Below are 22,179 nucleotides of genomic sequence, written 5' to 3'. Positions count from 1 at the left end.
ATTGCTGCTTTAAGTGGAACCCAATTTTAAAATATGGGTTGAGTCAGATCTAAAGGAGAGTTGTCCATTTTCTGCCGGGACTGACTGGTGAACATCTTGAGGGAAACTTGATAGGAGATAATGAGATCTGATTTGCAACTAACAGCCATGCTTAATTTTGAGAATATTTATAGACTCATTGAAAAAGAAATTAAATATTGACCAAGGATAATGTCTGTATTTCTCAGTAACTTATCAACAAATGACTCTAGCCTGTGGAAAGAAAATCATAATTCGACAGATCTTTTAAATCCGCCAGGAACCGTGAATATCTATCTTTTTTGCCTGACAGGCTTAATGACTCTCGCAGCCCTGGCAGGCAGCATTTATTCACTAGTTTCCCTAATGAAAACGCGGAACAGAACTGTTGTGTCCATGCTTGTGGCTTCCTGGTCTGGGGATGATCTCATGAGCGTCTTGTCGGTGACCATCTTCATGTTTTTGCAGTGGCCAAATGAGGTCTCTGACTACTTCCAGTCTCTGTGCACCACCTCTGCCTTACTATATTTATGCCAGGGCCTCTCGAGCAACTTGAAGGCGACTCTCTTAGTCTCCTACAACTTTTACACGATGCACAGGGCTGTGGGGAGCCAGGCAGCCTCCAGAAGATCCGGCCAGGTGCTCGGCGTGGCGCTGACGGTGTGGGCAGCCAGTCTGCTGCTCTCCGCGCTTCCTCTGTGCGGCTGGGGCGCCTTTGTACGCACGCCTTGGGGCTGCCTGGCCGACTGCTCCAGCTCCTACGTGCTGCTACTTTTCGCTGTGTACACTTCGGCCTTCGGACTCCTCGCCGGCCTCTCGGTCCCCCTCACTCACCAGTTGCTGTGTTCGGAGGAGCCGCCAAGACTCCACGCCAACTACCAGGAAATTTCCCGCGGAGCTTCCACTCCAGGGACCCCTTCAACGCGGGGGAGAGTGCTTTCCCTGTCCCCAGATGATGCTCCGGGCCCGGCCCTGCGGTGCTCTGGAGGATGCTCCCCGAGCTCGGACACCGTGTTTGGACCGGGTCTGCCCGCGAGGGTAGGACTGGGGCAGGGGCCGGGGCGCGGTGCTACCGCTGTGGCTGGAGCCTGCAAGCGTGAGGACCGGGGGACTCTCTATGGCACCAGGAGCTTCACCGTGAGCGTAGCGCAGAAGCGCTTTTCTTTGATCTTAGCGATGACAAAAGTCACCCTTTGGCTGCCCATGATGGTAAAAGTGCGGTTGCGCGCGGGGGCGGGGGCTGTGTGCCAGGCAGTATGAGTGCGTGTTGAGACCACCCTCCCCGGTTTGGAGGGTTACCCAGAGACGTGCATTAAGTCCGCTTACGAGTGTATCTCGCTTGGTTTTAGAGAAGCACTTGGAGGAAGGCAGTTCACGGGTAGGACTAGCAGCCGCGAAGCCTTTGCTGCTAAGTGCTTCTCGGTTCAAAACTGGGGAGGAGGGGCTTCCCTGGTGTCGCAGTGGTTGGGAGTCCGCCTGCCAGTGCGGGGGGTGCGGATTCGTGCCCCGGTCCCTGCGCGTCCGGAGCCTGTGCTCTGCAACGGGAGGGGCCACAGCAGTGAGAGGCCCGCGTGCCAAAAAAAAAAAAAAAAAAACTGGGGAGGAGTATGGGGAGTGCTTTCAGGCGCGAGAGACTTAGTTTTCTGAGATCTCTCATGGTCAAGGGTGTCCTTTTCTCTCGTAGCGATATCTGGGAGTATTCAGTAAAGAGGGTTTTTGCCCCCAATCCTCTGTCATGCCCTTCTCTCTGCTCCGTTTCTCCCTAGTAAGGACACCGCCCATCCCCAGCAGGGAGACAGGAGAGGCGTGGTCAGAAGTAGAGACAGCAGAAAGTAGACAAAACAGGCTTTTGTTCAAGCCTCCAGGAAAGAGCCCAGCTGAGGGATGGCAGGTGGTGCCCTAGTGTGACAAGCATAACCTGGCAGAGGTGAGGGGCCAGGGATGTGACAAAGGACATCTGGAGTACTAGGTACAGGTTTCACACATGCTTGCCTGTTTTCTGGGATAGCATTTTCTGTATTGTGACTGTGTTTCCCTGGTGGAAACTTGAGCTGGCAGCTAGCACAGACCAGGCTGTCAAGAGTGGAAACCCTCAAAGCCTGTGCAGTCTGGAGCAGCGGGCCTCCTCCCAAGGATTCCCAGTCCATCACCCAAACTGAGGATGCCAGCCCAGGAATAGAGCTTCTGGCTCTCAGACAGGAAAGGGCCCTGGAGAAGGGAGCTGGGGCAGCATGCTTGAGGGAAAGGCTTGGCAAAATGGAAAATGTTATCCTAGGATAGGTCTGAAGCTCTCTGCTTTTGCAGATCCACATGGTGGTCCAGCACGTCGTGGGGTTTCAGAGCCTTCCCTTTGAGACGCTCAGCTTTCTGCTAACCCTCCTGGCCACCACTGTAACTCCAGTGTTTGTCTTGTCCAAACACTGGACACACTTGCCCTGTGGCTGCATCATCAACTGCAAGCAGAACACATATGCAGTGACGTCTGATGGGAAAAAACGTAAGTCCTGAACAGTGCAGAGGTTGGGAACAATATGCATATGGGCAAATACAGAAAGGTGGTCTGTTGAGAGAGTTGCCTTAGTAGGGGATGAAGAGTCCAAGGACAAATGAAGTGGTGAATGGAAGAAATTATAATGTGAAACAATTGTTAGCACAATATTGGAGTAAGTTTTAAATGAGGCAAGTTTAAAACAGCTCTGTGAACTGCTTGTACATTGAATAATTATTTTAGGTAAGAAAAGAAGAGAATTTATTCAAAACAGCATGAAGTCAACAAAGGCCTTTAGGTGTTATATCTACCATACCTCTTAGCCTAGAGTAGAAAATAACTCCCCCTCCCAAATCTACGTATGAGAAGTCTGCATCTTTGAAAAGTTAAAAACTCATTATATTAAAGTTCATTATTGCTGAGTGGAACAGTAAAGAAAAGCATTTTCTTTAGTGTGCTGCTTATATTCTTTCAGGGTTTTGGAAAGTTTTCAGAGTAAGCAATAGGAGTGACTAAAAACAGTTCCAAAACAAATTTTAAGTGTTTGCCTCTGCTTTTAGAAAACATACATATATACACAAAACAACCCCACAAACACCTATAATTTCAAAAAAGGACAAAGGTGGCAGAGTTTGTCAATGTATGTTCATGTATGAATCTAGCCATGCCAGTTACTTAAAATAAACAAACAAACCAAAAAAAAAAAAAACCAACTATGTTCTAAAGAGTACCTCTAGACCAGGAGTGCGGTCAATTATAAAACTCACTAGAGTGTAATTGTTCCTATTCTGAGACAGGAAAAGTTGAAGAATGACCTGTATATTCTGACTCTTCCATAAGGAAAAGGATATTTTTTTGTCATTCCAGACAAAAGATAGGATGTTCTACCATTTAATAAATCCAAGACTACATTAGTGTATGCTGAATTAACTGTTCCATTAATTGTCCTTTGCTCAGAATAAGCAGGTATATTATTCTTTAACAGAGAAGAAAGAATAAATAAAAACAGTCCATCTTAGACTATTTTAGGGCTATGAAAACTGGAGACTATTAAAGAATATTCTGCAATCAGTTCTTCAACAGGTTTATTTTATAAACATTAAATAGTCATGAACTGGTCATTTTCCATGTATTCATGACATTTAATGTCTAGATAATTTTCAAATGACCAGAAGATTTTTTTTAGTATTAAGGATGCCATGAAGTTTTATTGTTAATAGATGCCAAATTCATCTATGCACTTAAAATAAAATAACCATGGAACTTGTAATAATTATGTGCTTTTGGATATTAATATCCAGAGCAACAGTGACACAGAAAATTAATAATAAATCTTTTTGAACCACATAGAAGAACGTAGAACATGTAAAAATCACTTACAAGCCTGAAAGTTCTACCATTCTATCAAACATTAATATTTTGTCACTAAATTAATGAACTAACCCCATCTTAGAGTATTTAAAATTGTGAGAGAGACAAGAAGAATTTAGGGCAGTCATTTTTAAGAACTGAAGGGCACCTCTATCAGAGCTGAAAACAAAGCAATGCAACAGATCTATCCCTATAAATGGTCTAGGAAGCGCTTCTGTCTTATACTGCACAAAATAGAAGAAACTACAGCAGACTAGCAGAATCAATAATCCTGCTAATATCTCATGTTTGAAATTAGAACCATGCCTTTCAAGATCAAAATAATATTTTTCCTCTAAAATTATCGTTGCCCTTATTTGTATTCATTTTAAAATTTCAGGGAAGGTGTTGAAATGTGAGCTTAGAGAGGCATAGCTTCGAAAATAAAATGTTGTGAGAAACGTTAGTTTAAAATGGCTCCATTCTCTTTTTTTTTTTTCTAACATCTTTATTGGAGTATAATTGCTTTACAATGGTGTGTTAGTTTCTGCTTTATAACAAAGTGAATCAGCTATACATATACATATATCCCCATATCTCCTCCCTCTTGCGTCTCCCTCCCACCCTCCCTATCCCACCCCTCAGTCACAAAGCACTGAGCTGATCTCCCTGTGCTGTGTCTGCTTCCCACTAGCTATCTATTTTACATTTGGTAGTGAATATATGTCCATGGCACTCTCTCACTTGAGCCTAGGCTCTGCCACAGGAAAATTATAAGAATGATGCACTTTCCTTGTCTGAGGACCCACCATAAATTTTCCTATTGCTAGGATGACACAAAAACAGAATTTTGAAACTCCAAAGACGGCTCATCCTCAGGTGGGCAGGTGCTTGATCAGTTGTAGTACTTTGATTCTATGTAGTTATAGTACTTTGATGGCTCCAGTGTCACATTTAAGCTTTCTCTCCTTAATAAATTAATATCCCCCTTTTACATTCTTTTGCTGGGAACTCCAGAAACAAGAAAAGGAAAATATTTTTTCCTAACTCATATTTACCGTAGGTTCATTTTGGTGATGTAAGGATAATTCTACATCTCAGCTTCACTGTATGGATACTGAGAGACATGCAGCCAGAAAATGAATGTCAGTAATGGAAAATAATTTCCAGAAATAACAGTTCTCTCCTGTTTTCAACAATAATCTGTATTACTAGTGTCTCAAAACAAAAGTGGTTTTAAAAAAGCTGGTTTTAACACAGAGGTCTCAGGTGGTAGACATATGGATTGGATATGGCTTTCAGACCCATTTGGTTTGCATGACATGATGCGTTCTTTTTTAAATTAAATAAACAGTTAAAATAAAATATTTTCTATAAAAATCAGATTTTCAGCTTCTGTTTTTTGACAAAGTCAAAGTATCTGCTGACATGTTACTCTGAAGAATTATGTATATATATAAGCTGATATAATTACTTATGTCTAAAATTGTCATTAGTAAGATGTGATTAAAAGCAGAAGACTAGAGCTATTTCATGCCGTATCCAGGGTTTTGCTTTTCAGAGCAAATGTAACATTATACTTTTTTTTCATAAGTGTACTGTAGACTTCAAAAGACCCTGACTCTATTCTTCTAAGTTTCTTGTAAGTTACTAGTCAAATATTGTCAACTCTGTTTTGTCGTTATAGCCTATTACCTTCATTGGTTAGTCAGAATTTACCTCTAGTGTTAAGGAAAAGTCAATAACAAGAAATGTTTCTATTGGTAACATTTCATAATTAATGTACTTCCCTTAACTCAAAGATAGCACATCAGGGACATTCTGCTTCCATTAACATACTTCATGGATCTGATTAGCAGTAAAGCAATTTCAAATAGAGGTTAATGACTTCAATTCTGGAGTCAGCTTTAAATTAAAATCTCTTTACCAGGTAAGTAATCTTAGGTAGGTTTCTTCTATCAGCCTCAGTTTTCTCAAATGCAAAATAGAACCAATATGCCTTTTATTATGTAGGGTTGTTGTTTTGTTAAATGTCATGACCTTTGTGCATAACTGTCCCTGGAATGCTCTAGTTCCCCACTGTATCTTTCTCAATCACACTTCCTTCTCATAGCCTACCTCAGACTGCTTCTTGCACCCAGTGATGTGGAAGGAGATTCTCCATCGACACATTCTGCACAGTTCTTTAAAAACCTTACTCACTTTTGCTTTATATATTTCATAGTTATAATACACAGCTAATAAAATATATAGCCATAGATATCCATTTATATGATAAAATTGGGATTTTATGACAGTTTTTGTTTGCTTAATATCCTTGAATTGACCACTTGTCACTTTATAACTTTTTTTAGAGAAAAAGGAAACCCAACAATAACTAAAACGTCTTTTAGTTCCTTCAGCTTTCACACTATTAAAGTTACTTAAAAATTCTAATTTAATTTTACTGGACTATATTACTAGAAAAAGTTAAGTATTACTGTAAATGAAATAGTGTATAATGTTAACATCTGTTTCTACTTTTCCATTTTCTTTGAATAGAAATTTTTGTTTGTATCCTGGCTCAATGAATGTTTTGGCTCAAATAATGAGTGATACCTATAAATTCTCTTTCAGTCAGCAGAATTGGTTTGTAAATCTTCAGTTCTGAGACAATTTCAGTTATAGAATCAGCATATGAATGACATGAGGTTGTATTGTAAAATGAATCAAATTTTACCTGTTCTCATAGAAATTTTATAGTTTTTAATAAATTCTTCCACCAAGGATAGCTAAATGTGTGCTGTAAAACACAGAACTATCCAAGTAGAAAAAAGTTTTGAAATGAGCCATGTTTGGAAGATGAAAATCAAAACATTACATTGCATTTTGTCTACCATCTTGATATAGCTTCATTCTTAATACACAAAAATTATCTAGTATTTAATGATGTTCACATACAACAATTGTATCACTTCTGTCACATTCTCATGTGTTATTCTACTAAGACTTTATACAGTATTCACCAAATAGTAGTGCTATATGTAAGATACTATCATATTTCGCCTGATTTAAACCATGGAAAGTTTTATGTGTTCCTGCTAAACTGCTCTTGTAGTTAATCAGGTATATACATGTTGTAAAGTGCTTCAGTTCACAGAAATATGTCTATAGACTCTTCTTTAAAATTCATTTCAAATTTATTCGAAATGTACATATTATTTTTAAAAGTTTAAAAACTGTATTGTAGCATTATCTAATTTTTACTGTATGCATTTATAAACATATAAATGTCAGGAATGATATACATCAAAATATTTAAAGCAGTTATATCTGTTGTTGGTATTGCCAGCAGAATAGCTCAAGTAATATTAAGAGCTTTTTAATAATTAAGTTGTAGCAAAATAAAATTTATAAACAATGTATTTTATCCCCAAATAAAGAAATGTAGAGATAATTGGTAGACTGATAGAGCTAAAACTAAAACTGAGTGGATATGAGGCTATTCTAATTTATGGATCAATTTTTTACATAAAATTTCTTTAAAGACTTCAGTGTTCTGGGGTTGTATGTATTTCAAGCCTTCCATTGTATAAGTGAGAACAGTTAGGCCCAGAGTGATAAGATGGTTGAATTTGCGAGGCACAGTTGCTTTGCATAATTGACAAGAAGTAAACGAAGATAATTCAACTAATCAGGTTGAATTCACTTTCCTATTTTTATTCATTTTGTATATCCAAGCCCTGTGTTTATATCTATCTTCCTAATCATGGAATTTTGTTTTTGTTTTTACATAGCCAAGAGGAGATGCTTTGAATTCAATCTATCATTTCAACGAAGTTATGGAATTTATAAAATAGCACATGAAGATTACTATGATGATGATGAAAATTCAATATCCTATCACGATCTCATGAACTATGAGTGCAAAACTACAAAAGACTCTCAGAGAGACTCTCATAATGTATTCAATGCCATAAAGGTGGAAATCAGTACCACGCCCTCTCTGGACAGCTCCACACTAAAAGGCATCAACAAATGCACAAACACTGATATTATAGATGCTAAACAGGATTCCCACAATGAAAAGGGTGTTGATCCACTGCTCTCTGAAAAAACAGAAGGTGATATTAAATATGATGAAACCACTCTTTTGGAAGGGCCAGAAAGAAGACTTTCTCATGAGGAGAGTCAGAAACCAGACCTTTCAGACTGGGAATGGTGTAGGAGTAAATCAGAAAGAACCCCTCGTCAGGTACAGTAAAGGTTGTTATTCCTCTTAAATTAAAAGTAATACCAAATATGACAGCATGCAAAAAAATTATCCGTTGCTTATTTCATTCATCCAACTCCAAGGTTATCTTCACTTAACTCAATTAATTTCCATAATACTAAGTTTTATTTCAAAGTGTCTTTTTAAATTTTTTTAATTAGTTCTACATTTTCAGTCAAATTCTATCTATTTTGGAATTGGCAGAGCTAAACAGGATCTTTGAGACGAGCCTCTATTTTAACCTCAAGTAATCTGTGTAAATTCAGACTAGACTCTCAAAACTTATTTCAAATTAGTAAACTTGTAGGTTTTATATTTTTTCTTCACCTGAAAAGTTTACACAAGTGTCCAAAACAGGTTTTGGGGCAAATGTTTATCCAACTACCAGTAAACAGGTAGTCCTTTTGCAACTCTACTATTCACATAGCTTGGCTCTTAGTCTTTTTTTTGTTTTAAATTTTATTTTTTTATACAGCAGATTTTTAAACATCTTTATTAGATATTTATAAAGATATCTTTATTAGATTTTTTTTTAAACATCTTTATTAGAATATAATTGCTTTACAATGGAGTGTTAGTTTGTGCTGTATAACAATGTGAATCAGCTATACGTATACATATATCCCCATATCCCCTCCCTCTTGCATCTCCCTCCTATCCTCCCAGTCCCACCCCGCTAGGTGGACACAAAGCACCGAGCTGATCTCCCTGTGCTATGCAGCTGCTTCCCACTAGCTATCTTATTTTACATTTGTTAGTGAATATATGTCCATGCCACTCTCCCACTTCATCCCAGCTTACCCTTCCCCCTCCCCATGTCCTGCAGTCCATTCTCTATGTCTGCATCTTGATTCCTGTCCTGCCCCTAGGTTCTTCAGAACCATTTTTTTTTAGATTCCATATAGATTGTGTTAGCATACAGAATTTGTTTTTCTCTATCTGACTTACTTCATTCTGTATGACAGTCTCTAGATCCATCCATCTCACTACAAATAACTGAGTTTCATTTCTTTTTATGGCTGAGTAATATTCCATTGTATACATGTGCCATATCTTCTTTATCCATTCATCTGTCAATGGACACTTATGTTGCTTCCATTTCCTGGCTATTGTAAACAGAGCTGCAATGAACATTGTGGTACATGACCCTTTTGAATTATGGTTTTCTCAGGGTATATGCCAGGAGTGGGATTGCTGGGTGTTATGATAGTGCCATTTTTAGATTTTAAGGAACCTCCATACTGTTCTCCATAGTGGCTGTATCAATTTACATTCCCACCAACACTGCAAGAGGGTTCCCTTTTCTCCACACCCTCTCCAGCCTTTATTGTTTGTAGATTTTTTGATGATGGCCATGCTGACTGGTGTGAGGTGGTACCTCATTGTAGTTTTGATTTGCATTTCTCTAATGATTAGTGATGTTGAGCATTCTTTCATGTGTCTGTTGGCGATCTGTATATCTTCTTTGGAGAAATGTCTATTTAGGTCTTCTGCCCATTTTTGGATTGGGTCGTTTGTTTTTTTGATATTGAGCTGCATGAGCTGCTTGTATATTTTGGAGATTAAATCTTTGTCAGTTGCTTCATTTCCAAATATTACTCCCATTCTGAGGGCAGTCTTTTCGCCTTGTTTATGGTTTCCTTTGCTGTGCAAAAGCTTTTAAGTTTCATTAGGTCCCTTTGTTTATTTTTGTTTTTATTTCCGTTTCTCTAGGAGGTGGATCAAAAAGGATCTTGCTGAGATTGATATCATGGAGTGTTCTGCCTATGTCTTCCTCTAAGAGTTTTATAGTGTCTGGCCTTCCATTTAGTCTTTAATCCATTTTGAGTTTATTTTTATGTAGGGTGTTAAGGAGTGTTCTGATTTCATTCTTTTACATGTAGCTGTCCAGTTTTCCCAATACCATTTCTTGAAGAAGCTGTCCATTCTCCATTGTATATTCTTGCCTCCTTTATCAAAGATAAGGTGACTTATGTGCGTGGGTTTATCTCTGGGCTTTCTGTCCTGTTCCATTGATCTGTATTTCTGGTTTTGTGCCAGTACCACACTGTCTTGATTACTATAGCTTTGTAGTCAGGGAGCCTGATTCCTCCAGCTCCGTTTCTCTTTCTCAAGATCGCTTTGGCTATTGGGGGTCTTTTGTGTTTCTATACAAATTGTGAAATTTTTTGTTCTAGTCCTGTGAAAAATGCCATTGGTAGTTTGATAGGGATTGCATTGAATCTGTAGATTGCTTTGGGTAGTAGAGTCATTTTCACAATGTTGATTCTTCCAATCCAAGAACATGGTATATCTCTCCATCTGTTTGTATCATCTTTAATTTCTTTCACCAGTGTCTTATAGTTTTCTGCATACAGGTCTTCTGTCTCCTTAGGTAGGTTTATTACTAGGTATTTTATTCTCTTTGTTGCAGTGGTAAATGGGAGTGTTTCCTTAATTTCTCTTTCAGATTTTTCATCATTAGTGTATAGGAATGCCAGAGATTTCTGTGCATTAATTTTGTATCCTGCTACTTTACCAAATTCATTGATTAGCTCTAATAGTTTTCTGGTAGCCTCTTTAGGATTCTCTATGTATAGTATCATGTCATCTGCAAACAGTGACAATTTTACTTCTTGTTTTCTGATGTGGACTCCTTTTATTTCGTTTTCTTCTCTTATTGCTGTGGCTAAAACTTCCAAAACTATGTTGAATAGTGGTGGTGAGAGTGGGCAACCTTGTCTTGTTCCTGATCTTAGTGGAAATGCTTTCAGTTTTTCACCATTGAGAACAATGTTGGCTGTGGGTTTGTCATTTATGGCCTCTATTATATTGAGGTAGTTTCACTCTATGCCTACTTTCTGGAGGGTTTTTATCATAAATTGGTGTTGAATTTTCTCAAAAGATTTTTCTGCATCTATTGAGATGATCATATGAATTTTCTCCTTCAAGTTGTTAATGTGGTTTATCATATTGATTGATTTGCACATATTGAAGAATCCTTGCACTCCTGGGATAAACCCCACTTGCTCATGGTGTATGATCCTTTTAATGTGCTGTTGAATTCTGTTTGCTAGTGTTTTTTTGAGGATTTTTGCATGTTCATCAGTGATATTGGCCTGTAGTTTTCTTTTTTGTGGCATCTTTGTCTGATTTTGGTATCAAGGGGATGGTGGCCTTGTAGAATGAGTTTGGGAGTGTTCCTCCCTCTGCTATATTTTGGAAGAGTTTGAGAAGGATAGGTGTTAGCTCTTCTCTAAATGTTTGATAGAATTCACCTGTGAAGCCATCTTTCCTGGCCTTTTCTTTGTTGGAAGATTTTTTTTTTTTTTTTGGCGGTATGCGGGCCTCTCACCGTTATGGCCTCTCCCGTGTGGAGCACAGGCTCCAGATGCGCAGGCTCAGTGGCCGTGGCTCATGGGCCCAGCCGCTCTGCAGCATGTGGGATCTTCCTGGACCAGGGCACTAACCCGTGTCCCCTGCATCGGCAGGCAGACTCTCAACCACTGCGCCACCAGGGAAGCCCTGTTGGAAGATTTTTAATCACAGTTTCAATTTCAGCGCTTGTGATTGGTCTGTTTTTATTTTCTATTTCTTCCTGGTTCAGTCTCAGATGGCTGTGCTTTTCTAAGAATTTGTCCATTTCTTCCAGGTTGTCCATTTTATTGGCATATAGTTGCTTGTAGTAATCACTCATGATCCTTTGTATTTCTGCAGTCTCAGTTGTTACTTCTCCTTTTTCATTTCTAATTCTATTTATTTGCGTCTTCTCCCTTTTTTTTCTTGATGAGTCTGGCTAATGGTTTATCAATTTTGTTTATCTTCTCAAAGAACCAGCTTTTAGTTTTATTGATCTTTGCTCTCCATTCCTTCATTCTTTTTCATTTATTTCTGATCTGATCTTTATGATTTCTTTCCTTCAGCTAACTTGGGGTTTTTTGTCCTTCTTTCTCTAATTGCTTTAGGTGTAAAGTTAGGTTGTTTATTTGAGATATTTCTTGTTTCTTGAGGTAGGATTGTATTGCTATAAACTTCCCCCTTAGAACTGCTTTTGCTGCATCCTGTAGGTTTTGGGTCATCATGTCTCCATGGTCATTTGTTTCTAGGTATTTTTTGATCTCCTCTTTGATTTCTCCAGTGATCACTTCGTTATTAAGTAGTGTATTGTTTAGCCTCCATATGTTTGTATTTTTTACAGATTTTTTCCTGTAGTTGATAGGTAGTCTCATAGTGTTGTGGTCAGAAAAGCTATTTGATACAATTTCAGTTTTTAAAAATTTACCAAGGCTTGATTTGTGACCCAAGATATGATCTATCCTGGAAAATGTTCCATGAGCACTTGAGAAGAAAGTGTAATCTGCTGTTTTTGGATGGAATGTCTTATAAATATCAATTAAGTCCATCTTGTTTAATGTGTCATTTAAAGCTTGTGTTTCTTTTTTTATTTTCATTTTGGATGATCTGTCCATTGGTGAAAATGGGGTGATATGTCCCCTATTATGATGATATTACTGTTGATTTCCCCTTTTATGGCTGTTAGCATTTGCCTTATGTATTGAGGTGCTCTTATGTTGGGTGCATAAATATTTACAATTGTTATATCTTCTTCTTGGATCGATCCCTCGATCATTATGTAGTGTACTTCTTTGTCTCTTGTAATATTCTTCATTTTAAAGCCTATTTTGTCTGATATGAGAATTGCTACTCCAGCTTTATTTTGATTTCCATTTGCATGTAATATCTTTTTCCATCCCCTCCCTTTCAATCTGTATGTGTTCCTAGGTCTGAAGTGGGTCTCTTGTAGACAGCATATGTACAGGTCTTGTTTTTGTATCCATTCAGCCAGTCTGTGTCTTTGGGTTGGAGCATTTAATCCATTTACATTCAAGGTAATTATCAATCTGTATGTTCCTATTACCATTTTCTTAATTGTTTTGGGTTTCTTATTGTAGGTCTTTTCCTTCTCCTGTGTTTCCTGCCTTGAGAAGTTCCTCTAGCATTTGTTGTAGAGCTGGTTTGGTGGTGCTGAATTCTCTCAGCTTTTTCTTATCTGTACAGGTTTTAATTTCTCCATCAAATCTGAATGAGATCCTTACTGGGTAGAGTCATCTTGGTTGTAGGTTTTTCCCTTTCATCACTTTAAATATGTTCTGCCACTCCCTTCTGGCTTGCAGAGTTTCTGCTGAAAGATCAGCTGTTAACCTTACGGGGATTCCCTTGTTTGTTATTTGTTGCTTTTCCCTTGTGGTTTTTTATATTTTTTCTTTGTATTTAATTTTTGATAGTTTGATTAATATGTGTCTTTGTGTGTTTCTCCTTGGATTTATTCTGTGTGGGACTCTCTGTGCTTTCTGGGGTTTATTGACTATTTCCTTACCCATATTTGGGAAGTTTTCAACTGTAATCTCTTCAAATATTTTCTCAGTACCTTTTTTTTTCTCTTCTTCCTTTGGGACCCATATAATTTGAATGTTGGTGCATTTAATGTTGCCCAGAGGTCTCTGAGATTGTCCTCAATTCTTTTCATTCTTTTTTCTTTATTCTTCTCTGTGGTAGTTATTTCCACTATTTTATCTTCCAGGTCGCTTATCCGTTCTTCTGCCTCAGTTATTTGCTATTGATTCCTTCTAGAGAATGTTTAATTTCATCTATTGTGTTGTTCATCATTGTTTGTTTGCTTTTAGTTCTTCTAGGTCCTTGTTAAACGTTTCTTGTATTTTCTCCATTCTATTTCCAAGATTTTCGATCATCTTTTCTATCATTACTCTGAATTCTTTTTTAGGTAGCCTGCCTATTTCCTCTTTTTTTTTTTTTGGTCTAGTGGGTTTTTACCTTGCTCCTTCACCTGCTGTGTGTTTGTCTTCTCATTTTGCTTAACTTACTGTGTTTGGATTCTCCTTTTTGCAGGCTGTAGGTTCGTAGTTCCCATTGTTTTTGGTGTCTGCTCCCAGTGGGTAGGGTTGGTTCAGTGGGTTGTGTAGGCTTCTTAGTGGAGGGGCCTGGTGCCTGTGTTTTGGTGGATGAGGCTGGATCTTGTCTTTCTGGTGGGTAGGTCCACGTCTGGTGGTGTGTTTTGGGGTGTCTGTGGCCTTATTATGATTTTAGGCAGCCTCTCTGCTAATGGGTGGGTGTGTGTTCCTGCCTTGCTAGTTGTTTGGCATAGGATGTCCAGCACTGTAGCTTGCTGGTCTTTGAGTGGAGCTGGGTCTTAGTGTTGAGATGGAGATCTCTGGGAGAGCTTTCGCCATTTGATATTACATGGGGCCAGGAGGTCTCTGGTGGGCCAATATCCTGAACTCGGCTCTCTCACCTCAGAGACTCAGGCCTGACCCCCAGCCAGAGCACCAAGACCCTGTCAGCCACATGGCTCAGAAGAAAAGGGAGATAAAAAAAAAGAAAGAAAGAAAAAAGGAAAGAAAGAAAAGAAAAAATATTAAAAATAAAACAGTAATAAAAAAAAGAAGTGAAAAAGGAAGAAGAGAGCAAACAAAAATCAAATCCACCAATGGTAACAAGCACTGGAAAACTATACTAAAAAAAAACAGACAGTCAGAACCCTAGGACAAATGGCAAAAGCAAAGCTATACAGACAAAATCACACAAAGAAGCATACACATACACACTCACAAAAAGAGAAAAAGGAAATATATATATATGTATATATAATTTAAAAAGGAAGAGAGCAACCAAATCAATAAACAAATCTACCAATGATAATAAGCTCTAAATACTAAACTAAGATAAAGATAAAACCAGAAACAAATTAGATGCAGAAAGCAAACCCCAGGTCTACAGTTGCTCCCAAAGTCCACTGCATCAATTTTGGGGTGATTTGTTGTCTATTCAGGTATTCCACACATGCAGGGTACATCAAGTTGATTGTGGAGATTTAATCCGCTGCTCCTGAGGCTGCTGGGAGAGATTTCCCTTTCTCCTCTTTGTTCGCACAGCTCCTGGGGTTCAGCTTTGGATTTGGCCCCGCCTCTGCGTGTAGGTCTCCTGAGGGTGTCTGTTCCCCACCCAGATAGGACAGGGTTAAGGGAGCGGCTGATAAGGGGGCTCTGGCTCACTCAGGCCGGGGGGAGGGAAGGGTACAGAATGGGGGGCGGGCCTGCAGTGGCAGAGGCCAGCATGACGTTGCAACAGGCTGAGGCGCGCCATGTGTTCTCCCGGGGAAGTTGTCCCTGGATCACAGGACCCTGGCAGTGGCAGGCTGCACAGGCTCCCGGGAGGGGAAGTGTGGACAGTGACCTGTGCTTGCACACAGGCTTCTTGGTGGCGGCAGCAGCAGCCTTAGTGTTTCATGCCCATCTCTGTGATCCACGCTGATAGCCTCGGCTCTCCCCCGTCTCTGGAGCTCATTTAGGGGGTACTCTGAATCCCCTCTCCTCACACACCCTGAAACAATGGTCTCTTGCCTCTTAGGCAGGTCCAGAGATTTTCAGAGACTCCCTCCTGGCTAGCTGTGGCGCACTAGCCCGCTTCAGGCTGTGGTCATGCAGCCAGCTGCAGTCTTCTCCCAGGGATCTGAACTCCGAAGCCCGAGCCGCAGCTCCCAGCCCCCGCCCATCCTCGCGGGTGTGCAGACAAGCCTCTCGGGCTGGTGAGTGCTGGTTGGCACCGATCCTCTGTGTGGGAATCTCTCTGCTTTGCCCTCCGCACCCATGTTGCTGCCCTCTCCTCCGCGGCTCCGAAGCTCCCCCTGCTGCCCACACCGTCCCTGCCAGTGAATGAGCTTCCTTCACAGCTCCCTCCCAGAAGTGCAGGTCCCATACCTATTCTTTTGTCCCTGGTTTTCCTTTTTTCTTTTGCCCTACCCAGGTACATGGCGAGTTTCTTGCCTTTTGGGAAGTCTGAGGTCTTCAGCCAGCATTCAGTAGGTGTTCTGTAGGAGTTGTTCCACACGTAGATGTAGTTTTGATGTATTTGTGGGGAGGAAGGTGATCACCACGTCTTACTCCTCTGCCATCTTAAAGGCGCCCCCCTATAGCAGGTTCTTATTAGTTATCTATTTTTTACACATTAGTGTATATATGTCAATCCCAATCTCCCAATTCATCACACCACCACAGCCACCCCCTGTTTCCCCTCCTGGTGTCTATACGTTTGTTCTCTACATCTGTGTCTCTATTTCTGCCTTGAAAACCGGTTCATCTGTACCATTTTTCGAGATTCCACATATATGCGTTAATATACAATATTTGTTTTTCTCTTTCTGACATACTACACTCTGTATGACAGTCTGTAAGTCCATCCACGTCTCTACAAATGACCCAATTTTGTTCCTTTTTATGGCTGAGTAATATTACACTGTATATATGTACCACACCTTATGTATCCACTTTGCCTACTAGTCTTGCTGGAACTAGTCCCTCTAATACTCAGCGAGGAAAAAAAGACCTATTCCAGAATAGACCCAAGTGAATCTTTGCAAAAACCCTGCTAAATGTTCCATCCTTTTAAGGATTGAAGAATAGTTATATAATTTTTTTAAATTTTTATTTATTTGTTTGTTTATTTATTTATTTTGGCTGTGTTGCTTCTTCGTTGTTGTACACAGGCTTCTTATTGCTGTAGCTTCTCTTGTTGCAGAGCATGGGCTCTAGGCACGTGGGCTTCAGTAGTTGCAGCATGTGGGCTCTGTAGTTGTAGCTCACGGGCTCTAGAGCGCAGGCTCAGTAGTTGTGGCACACGGGCTTAGTTGCTCTGTGGCATGTGGGAATCTTCCTGGACCAGGGATCAAATCTGTGTCCCCTGCATTGGCAGGCGGATTCTTAACCGCTGCGCCACCAGGGAAGTCCCTATATGATGTTTTATAATGAAAGAATGTGTACCTTAAGCTCATCCCATTCTTTCCTAGATTTAAGCCTGCCTAGAATGATGAGGGGTACTTCTTATTTTATTGAAATTGTAGTGTGATAGTGATATAAGATTGTTGTTTCCTCCAAACGCTCATACCTGATAATTAAAGTTGCTCTTGCCTTCCACACAATTGATTTACTAGGAAAAGATACCTTTTTCTACATGACTTAACGTAAATCAGAGTCCACTTGCCCCTAATCTCTGGAATCAAAACTATAGTTTTTCAAATATCTGCTAGTAATAGTGCAGTCATTCATCACAAGTATGACCATCTAACACCAACTATGAATATGAACAGAATAATCTGAGATTTCCTTTATTCTCCTTGATTAATTAAAACTACTAGTTTTTCTTTGATATCACCAGTTTTAAAAGTTGGATAATAAAACAAAATATATGATTAAAAATAATTATTCATGGTGATTAGGTATCTCAAAAAAATCTAAATATTTGCTGTAAATTGCAAAATACAGTGAAAATTGTATTACTGACAGTATACACTGCTCAGTATTTTTAGAACAATGTGATACCCCAGCTAAGAGGGGAATCCCTACAATATCATCATCAATTTGTTCCTAAATAATCTAATCCTCCTGGTTTTCTTGCACTTAAAAATTAAGTAATATTATGAAGCATGTGTGTATATCTCAGTAACCTGCAACTACAGTACCCTGTGTGCCACTCCCCTATTCCATCCTCACGCTCACCCCTTAGGGGTTTCAGCTATCTTGAATCTTCCTCATGCTTATTTGTTTTACTGTTTTAACACAAATGAATGTACTTCTAACACAATATATTCCTTAGTTTGCTTCTTTTGAGCTTTCTAAAGATGGTATCGTTTCTGGGACTTGCTTTTTTTCCGCTCAACATTACTTCATTACATTTCATGTAATGAAATGACTTCATTTTCTAATGTATTTTGTCAAAGCAGTGGGAAATGCCATCTGAGCTAACACAACATACAGCCCTCATTTAAAAGCCTGAGTTATATTTTGGAGAATATAATCAATTAAACACATCTAGAAATATGTGAAAGGATCAGATACTGTTTACATATAAGCATGTTGTCTTACGAGAATGGTGCAGCACAACTTACACACCTCTGTGAAACAAACAAACAAAAATGCTGCATGGAAAGCATAAAATGTTTATCAATTCAGGTATCTTTCAACTACAAAGATTTGCTTATTAAGTATTAATATTTTAACATTTATGAAGAGCAAGTAGTTCAGGAAACTGATTTAAAATGATACTTGTAAAAAATGTTTAGTGGTTAAATAGATAATACAATATTCAGGAAAAGTAAATTTGATATTTTAAGAAACTAATTAAAATTAAATGAAATACTATCATAAATTTAAAACAACAGTAAGAAGTCCTTATGCCACAGGCTGATGTTATTTGTATGACTTTCCCTTAGCAAAATCACCTGTGGACCTAAAGATTAACATTATAACAAAAATACATTTAGAGTTGAAAAGCTTATGACAGCTTTTCCTCTGACCAAAGACCGGTTTTAACTCTTACCCTATTCTTCACCAACAGATATTTCATGGGAGTAGGTGGTGACTTAGAAAGCACTTTCTTTTCATCCTTTTCTTCCAAGTCCCTTCTTTGCTCTGAAAGCAGAGTTAACTTATGTATCTTACAGTGATACAATAAACTGATAGATACTCTAATAACTCTATGAAAACACTATCTCTTTTTATTTTCTATGGTTGTACTTTCAAATATTTAGGTTCAGTTTATCAGTTCATATCTAATGGTACTACATTGAATTGCGTATGTTCTTTGTTTTTAGGCTATAAAAAAAAGCAGGTTTGATTTAAAATGTATTTAATGAGCCTTACTATATTTTTACAATACACATCACTTACTTTTTTTTAGAGTTTATGTGAGTAAACAAATTCTCAGTATATCTTGTTGGAAATCCTGGTAGGAGTGAGAGTGTCAGATCAAGGTTAAATTATAAAGGAAATGGGAGTAGAATGGCTTCAGTAGGTTTAAATGTGAGCCAATAAAATGTGTCACAGGTGAGAGTGTTTATAAGACTAAAATTGTGTTACACTTAGCCACACAATCACTTCTTTTCGGACCCCTAGTAAGTAGAGTCCTAAGCAGTTTACTGTTTAAAAATTCAGAAAAAATAGTCAGAAATGCCAGAGTTCTTCGGTTACAAAGTTTTAATGTGGTCGCCATGGTATGACTGTTCCTCAAGTGAATAATGATTTTCCACAACCCCAAAGTTTTGTCATCTATGAATAAAGAAAATTGTACTTATAAAATAATTTAGTAACTTATGGGAGATCACTCTAATTTTCTCTTTTAATACTAAGCTCATCAAGTTATCCATGGATCCCGTTTTCTTTTGTTTTAATGTGTTGTCTTAGAGCTCTAGAAACTCATTTATTACTGTAAATCAGAAGCAAAGATATGCTGTCACTATGTCACTTAGTCCCACTAATAATTCTGTATCATCATAGTATTTGAAAGATGAAAGATCCTTCACTATGCCAATAGAATATAGCCAACCAGATTCTGAAAAAATCCTTCTCAAATGAGAGTCAAATGGGGGAAATGATTGCTTTTGAATTAGCTACACACCATTTAGTATAAGGATGAATAAACCAACAGAACTAACTTTACGGTCACTGGGGAATCAAAGAAATTTAATTTTTCTTTTAAGGAAAATGATTTAACTATCTAAAATTAACTATCTAAAAATAGTTTTACAAATTAAAGTTGTGTTTGCTCACAGAGTTCAGGGGCAATATTGGTTTCTGTAATCTTTTTTTAATATTATTATTTCTTTAAATCCTTTTCATAGAAAACTATAGAAAGCAAATGCCTATTTAACTGATTTTGGGTTCTTTAGATCCGAGCTTCTCAAACTTTAATGTGCAAATAAGTCAAATGGGGATCTTGTTAAAATGTAGATTATGATTGAGTAGATCTGAGATAGGGTCTGAGATTCTGCATTTCTGACAAACCCCCAGGTGACTGGTACGAAATCAAAGTCCCATCCCAGACCTACAGAATCAGTAATGTGTATCTGAACCAACCCCAGTTTAAGTACTTAATTTAAGTACTTCTTTCTAAAATTTAAGAAGTACAGTTTTAACATCTAATCACTAGGAGATGGATACTAGTTTAAAGAGTGGGGCAAGGGGCTTCCCTGGTGGCGCAGTGGTTGAGAGTCCGCCTGCCGATGCAGGGGACACAGGTTCGTTCCCTGGTCTGGGAAGATCCCACATGCCGCGGAGCGGCTGGGCCCGTGAGCCATGGCCACTGAGCCTGCGCGTCCGGAGCCTGTGCTCCGCAATGGGAGGGGCCACAACAGCGAGAGGCCCGCGTACCGCAAAAAAAAAAAAAAAAAAGAGTGGGGCAAAATCAATCCTCTTCATTCAACATATGCCCCATAAAGTGAAATAAGACTTGAAGAAGATACCCTAGTATGCATATCTCTTTCCTCTCCCTAAAAAAAAGTGCATCTTCTCTTTTCACTTTAAAAAATAAACTATTTTCCTGTGACACTGTCAGCTTGATAATTGCAAATGCTGAAACTTGTTCTCTGAGTAATTTTTGACATTTTTAACTGAAGTGACTAGGAGAAAAACTTACTTATCACCTCCTATTTGTAGCCTCAAGGCAAAGATGTAGCCTAACACAAAATGAGAGTTTGGAATATAGATATTTTATATTTAGCTACATCCGTTTGTTTGGAGTGGTTAGTTCCACTCACTGTTCAGAGACCTGAAAAATTGTTATACTGCTTTCTTTTTTCAAAACATGTATAATCCTTATTTTTTATGATTATAAGGTAATATAATTATTGTAGAAAATTTAGAAATTGCTGATAAGCAAAGAAAAACACCCACTTCTAACCACCCAGAGTTAATCACTGTTTACATTTTATCATATAAAACTTTAGGCTCTTTCCTAAGCATATATTTTCACTTTTGACAAAAATGGGATCATATTGCACGTACTGTTTTGGCATCTGCTTTGTCCACTTAAGAGTATAATTTTCACCTGATTTAAATTGTTTGCGTCATTTGTGTGATTATCTGGTATCGTTTAGAATGGCTATTTAGAGTGTGGTTTAAAACTCATTCACAAATGTAAATTTGTTCTCAAGTATTTAAAGTCTTGAAAGTTGAAACTAAGGGAATTTCATTGTAAACTAATTTGAATATTTCATAACAGATTTTGTGATCCTCACAGCATGTATCATTTGCTGAAATGAAGTAAAATTGAGCTAACTGTTCACTTTCTATGGATTCAAGGGGATTAGCATTGGGTCAAAGCTTGTGTAGAATCCTATAATTCACTTCTTAAGCTAAGGATTCTGTTAATATCCTCAAAAAAGCCTCATGTTTTAAGGAGGCCTTACAGGCTATGTGTTGGAATCGCCCAGTTATGGCTTGAATCTCTTCTACAACTCCTGTTGAGTGTTATCCCTTATTTGAACTCAAATGGCTGGAAACACTACATTTTTAAAACATTTTATTATGAACTAATTTTAGAGTTACAAAACAGTTTTTTAAATAGTATGAGAGTTCTAATATATCCTTTATCCAGCTTCTATTAATGTTAACATGTTACATGATGATAATGTAATTATTAGGGAATTAATAACCAATTTATAGACCTTATTTCAGTTTTGCCAGCTGTCCTGCTGATGTCCTCTTTCTGGTCCAGAACCTGATCCTCAGTTCCTTACTGCATTTGTTGTCATGTCTCCTCAGATTCTTCAATCTATCGCAGTTCCACAGTCTTTCTGTGTCTTAGATTTTGACAGTTTTGAAGACAACCAGCCAGTTTGTTTTGTTTTGGTTTATTTCTGGAATATCCTTCAATTTGCAATTAACATATGCTTATTAATCAATTGAGCTTATGCATTTTTGACAAGAATAACACAGAAATGATGTTTGCCCTTCCCAGCACATCATATCAAGAGGTACATGATGTTGATATGTCTTATGATGGTGATGTAAACTTTGAGCACTTAGTAGAGGTGAGGTCTGCCAGATTTCTCCATGTAAAGTTACTATTTTTCCCTTTGTAATTTATAAGTATCTTGTAGGGAGATATTTTGAGGCTATGCAAATATTCTGTTTCCTATCATACTTTTGCCCACTAATTTTAGCATTAATGATGAACCTTGCCTGTAACAATTATTATGTGAAGGTGATTTTCTATTTTTATAATTTCTTCTATATTTATTATT

General features: G+C 38.3%; 1 protein-coding gene across 1 annotated transcript in view; it reads left to right on the top strand.

The window, feature by feature from the left end:
* Positions 1–210: 210 nt before the first annotated feature.
* GPR149 (G protein-coupled receptor 149) overlaps positions 211–22,179 on the top strand; it is a 68,812-nt gene continuing 46,843 nt past the window's right edge. The window contains exons 1-3 of the mRNA XM_065876906.1: positions 211–1,227; positions 2,323–2,515; positions 7,633–8,090. Coding sequence (XP_065732978.1) covers positions 211–1,227; positions 2,323–2,515; positions 7,633–8,090 — 1,668 coding nt within the window. The remainder of the gene's footprint in view (positions 1,228–2,322; positions 2,516–7,632; positions 8,091–22,179) is intronic.

This window comes from Phocoena phocoena, chromosome 4 (genome assembly GCF_963924675.1).
Source record: "Phocoena phocoena chromosome 4, mPhoPho1.1, whole genome shotgun sequence".
Taxonomy (NCBI): Eukaryota; Metazoa; Chordata; class Mammalia; order Artiodactyla; family Phocoenidae; genus Phocoena; species Phocoena phocoena.
Note: the sequence above shows the minus strand (reverse complement) of the source record. Positions and strands in the feature narration are given on the sequence as shown.